Source organism: Grammomys surdaster, unplaced genomic scaffold (genome assembly GCF_004785775.1).
Source record: "Grammomys surdaster isolate TR1022 unplaced genomic scaffold, NIH_TR_1.0 133, whole genome shotgun sequence".
NCBI classification, from domain to species: domain Eukaryota; kingdom Metazoa; phylum Chordata; class Mammalia; order Rodentia; family Muridae; genus Grammomys; species Grammomys surdaster.
This window is the reverse complement of record NW_021604591.1, coordinates 5,886,217-5,890,596: the sequence shown is the minus strand read 5'-3', so window position 1 is coordinate 5,890,596 and position 4,380 is coordinate 5,886,217. Positions and strand designations below refer to the sequence as shown.

The 4,380-nt window shown below is 38.2% G+C and overlaps 1 protein-coding gene across 2 annotated transcripts in view; it reads left to right on the top strand.

The window, feature by feature from the left end:
• The window catches only part of Lrrtm4 (leucine rich repeat transmembrane neuronal 4), a 733,131-nt gene extending 729,535 nt beyond the window's left edge, over positions 1–3,596 (top strand). Inside the window, exon 3 of one of the 2 annotated variants that reach the window (XM_028762452.1) lies at positions 2,439–3,596. In XM_028762452.1, coding sequence (XP_028618285.1) covers positions 2,439–2,660 — 222 coding nt within the window. In that variant the 3' untranslated portion in view covers positions 2,661–3,596. The remainder of the gene's footprint in view (positions 1–2,438) is intronic. The other variant, XM_028762453.1, reaches the window with a different exon arrangement.
• Positions 3,597–4,380: the final 784 nt, after the last annotated feature.

Here is a 4,380-nt window from a genome sequence, read left to right as displayed (position 1 = left end):
GTCATAGCATTTGCGAGGAGGGGAGGGAGAGGGAGAGGGAGGGGGAGTAGGAAGGAGAGGGGGAGTAGGAGGAAGAGGGGGAGAGGTAGAGGGAGAGGGGGAGGGGAAGGGGGAGGGGGAGAAGGAGAGGGGGGTGGAGAGGGGGAGAGAGGGAGGGGGAGGGGGGAGGAGGAAGGGGAGGGGGAGGGGGAGAGAGAAAGATTCATTATAAGTCCTGTTCTTCTAGAGAACCCTGACTATATTTTATGCACCGTGTCAAAAGTGTGATAAGGGTATCACCTGCTGTTGTGTGAATGAACCAATCACTCCAAAGGACATAGATCAGGGATGTCTACTGCATGTACAGAGAGAAAGCTCACAACAAAAACAAGCCTTTCCCTTCTAAGCCTTCCTTCCGATCAACCAGCATTGGCAGTCTATCAGAGAGCTGCAGCTGTGAGTGAGAGAAAGTGACTTTCCAGAGCTAGGAGTCCACGGAGGGAAAACAGAGGTGGAGCTGAGACAAGAGGTCAAAAACTCTCAGATCATCACCCACTAGACGCTGAGCACTTGGAGTTTTGTAGTCGCAACAAGGAATCAACACCATCAGATTGATCTAGCAGGCTCAGACAGATGTGCAAGCACAAGATAAAGAAAAAAATATGCAATTTCAGTTTCCTTTTCCTAACTTTGTGAGATGTGTTTCTTTATCAAATATATAGGGTCTAATGAAAAGCAATACAGAAAATTAAGGTGACTATATTATTTGCAGGTTTTGATATTAACATAATTGGTGTAGACTCTCACCCAGATTTGTTGCAGTGACAGTCAATAGAGCCTTAGCTTGTTGCTTGTCGCCTTGAAAATAAAGAATACCATTCATACTATAAACAGAGAGGTGTACCTGTTCAAACACTTGTAATATTTTAAATAACGTATTCTAGAAATTATCTGTGATATTTTTATTTTACATAAAATACACATGATCTGAAATGGAGGGTAGAATTGTATGAAGTTTGAAGTAAAAATGAAAATTAAAGATGCAGATAATTGTATATTTTGTATTAGAGACAGTCTCCAGAGGAGAGAATCAATTTATGGTACTATAACCTGGTCAAAAACCCAAGGTAAGGGAGATCATATGACCTATAGGGGTACTGAGTAAAGCTGTTGATCTAAATTGATATAAATTCAAGCTACCATGGTAAATGGTTATGTTTATACCCATAGAAAATGCTACTTTTAGCCTTAATCAGATAATCCTATCTTTGTAGTGAATAGTGATGAGTGCAGAGAGGCTTGACTGTACAAGGTGTTGAGATTAAGGGATGAATGAGTACACAATCCTCAATAAGGCAATTAATGATCCTTTCAAAGGCCCAGAGACCGTACAAAAGAAGGGCTAGAAATATTGTAAGAGTCATAAGATAAGAAGAAAGGTTGTGAAATCCCACCTCCTAGTCAAGACACAGACCTTGAAAACAGGAACTCGGAGAGGCTATGGGTACCTACCCTGAGGCTGTAGAATGAACTCATCAACAGGTAGGAATGGAGGGAGTCGCACACCTCTCTTCTGAGGTATGTGCTACTGATTCATGTAGACAAAGACAATTTTTCTTCAGTTGTGTACCTACCAATGGCCCTATTAAGCTATAATGGATAGATCCAATCCAGTGCTTACATAAGTGGCTCTGGTTAAACTAAATGGGTCACACAAAAAAATAGGAATGATGAGTCTGGGAAAGTGTCTGGTCCAGAGTAGGTATGTGGAAAGTAGATAAGAGAGTGTATGAGTAGAAGTAAGCACAGTGCCTTATACAAATGTATGAAATTGTCAGTGAAAAAAGAAAGACTGGCATATACAAATAAACTACATATAAAAACATAAAATACAATAATGTAGCTAAAGACATATACATAGAACATGTGTATTATATACATGTGCTTGTAAACTTGTACTCAGACATATAACATATAGACATATGAGGCATATACACAGAACTTGCATATATCAGCATTCACATTTGATCATTACACAGACCATCTTTTGCACCTTATTTTTGACTTGAGTTATCATGCCATATTGTAACAGGTCTTCCCAGTTTTTGTAGCATGTGAATTCACGCAGGCTGTAGAAAGCTTTTGATAGTGTAATAGGGTAAACACAGCAGTTCTACATATGTATGATATATGTTGTCCATGTTCAAAGACATTTAAGTTGTTCTAGATGTTTTTATGTTGATGTGTCAACTAAGAGTAGAATCAAAACACTGAAAATACACTATATATAAATTTATGTACAAAGTACATATGAATTATGATAACCAAAAAGTAACAAAAATTATTTTTGTTAAATTGGTGTTTTCAGATAATAGAGGACTTGAATCAACACGGAAAACAAAAATAGTCTCCTTTAAAGCTTATCACTAACAATTGCTTTTTCTGATTCTCATGTACAGATACCCCACCATGTGAAGCCGTTGCCGTATTACAGCTATGACCAACCAGTGATTGGGTACTGCCAGGCCCACCAGCCTCTCCACATCAACAAGGCATATGAAGCTGTGTCCATAGAGCAGGATGACAGCCCCAGTTTGGAGCTTGGGAGAGACCACAGCTTCATTGCCACCATAGCCAGGTCGGCTGCACCTGCCATTTACCTGGAAAGAATAACAAACTAACAGCAAAGCTAACTTCATGATGAAGAGCTCACAGCGAAAAGGAGGCCTCCATCATAAAGGAGATGAGGTGTCCAGCATCCTCCAGCCTCAAGAGTTCATTGTTGTACAGTTTAGGGAATACTGAGAAGCAAACCTCAAACTGCTTATGAAGTTTGGCAGCTGATGAACCTGCCACCAACCTGGGAGGTCACAGAACTTCCTTTGCTTTAAAATATAAAATGAACACAGGCGTTCCCGGATGTAAATAGTCAAGAGTGTTAAGTTCTTATAAAAATAGATTTCACCCTAGCTATCTATAGGTTTGTTTGTATATTTGATTTTTCTACAATGCATGGTTCCTGGGCTGGAGAACCACAGTGGGAGGGTGGGAATTTTGGGGAAACAACACAATTTTTCTTGTAAGGTGTATATAACACTCACAGACCTTTTTCCCTATGTTTTCAAGTTACTTCTTTCTTTAAAATCTGGTTTTATCCTTTTATTTGTTTTATTTTTCTTAATTTCCTGGTTGAGTGACTTTCTACTACTAAATATTAGTACTTATATGGTACCAAAAGAAGATTTGTTTTGCATTGACCTAAAGTAAAGAAAGTTGACTACAATGTTCAATAAACTACTGGAATGAGTTAAGTACATCAAAATGTATATTCACTCAGTACACATTATAGACAATATTAGGCACTCTGGTTTATTCCCCCACCTACCTATCATGGAAGGAAACCTAATATCCAGACCTGTGGACGGGGAAGAGCCTGAGTACTACCCTCAAAGGAGAGAGGGGCTCTGTGAACAATGGCCAGGGTTCCTGTGGATGACACTATCATGGGATGAATTTCTAAATTCAAGATGATGTGTAATATTGCTTTTAAATTTAATTATCACTTAGCTTTTGTGTAATTTTTATCAATAAAAGAAAAAATGTTGAAAAATAAAATATATTATTTTGCGGTTGGTATACCATAGCCCATCTTCATATGTGTGGAATGTTTCTACCTGGTATCAGAGTAACAATATAGGAATCTGTCAAGGGTTTTGTTTTGTTAGTAGGTTGGATTTTTGGGTTTTGTTGTTGTTCTGTTATTGTTTGTTTGTTTTTCTGTACCTCATGGTCAGGTAGAGAACCATTAATAAGTATAGAAAATATATATGAAATGAAGCTAAGGTAGTAATATGTTTTAAAGCTTATTTAGAGGTATTCTTACTCTAAAAATATGCAACATGAGAAAAATGTACAAATGGGAGAATTACAGACTATATGATCTTAGAGGAAAGAGAGAGCTATTAGTAATCACACAGAAAAACACATAGCAGTCATTTTTAAAATCATCTTTCAAAGAAAATGATGAAGTCTAGAAAGCTGGCTCATCAGTTAAGAATGCTTGCTGCTTCTGCAGAGGAACTGGGTTTTATTCCCAGAACTGACATCTGGCTACTCACAGTCTCCTGTAATTCTAGCTACAGGGGAATCCAACACATTTGCCATAGGCCCTTGTACCCAGATACCCTTACGCAAACATATATAGACACACATACATATACACAAAAAAGTAAAATAAAGTCACCCAAAGGAACCTACCGAATAGTCGCATCACTTTCTCTTTTGTCATCAGGAAGCTGATGTAACCCATCAACAATTCTCCAACTTACCGTGGATACTCCCCTGAGGTAGTACAAGGTCCAATTTTAGTAGTTTTATTTTTAAAACCATATGAAGCTATGA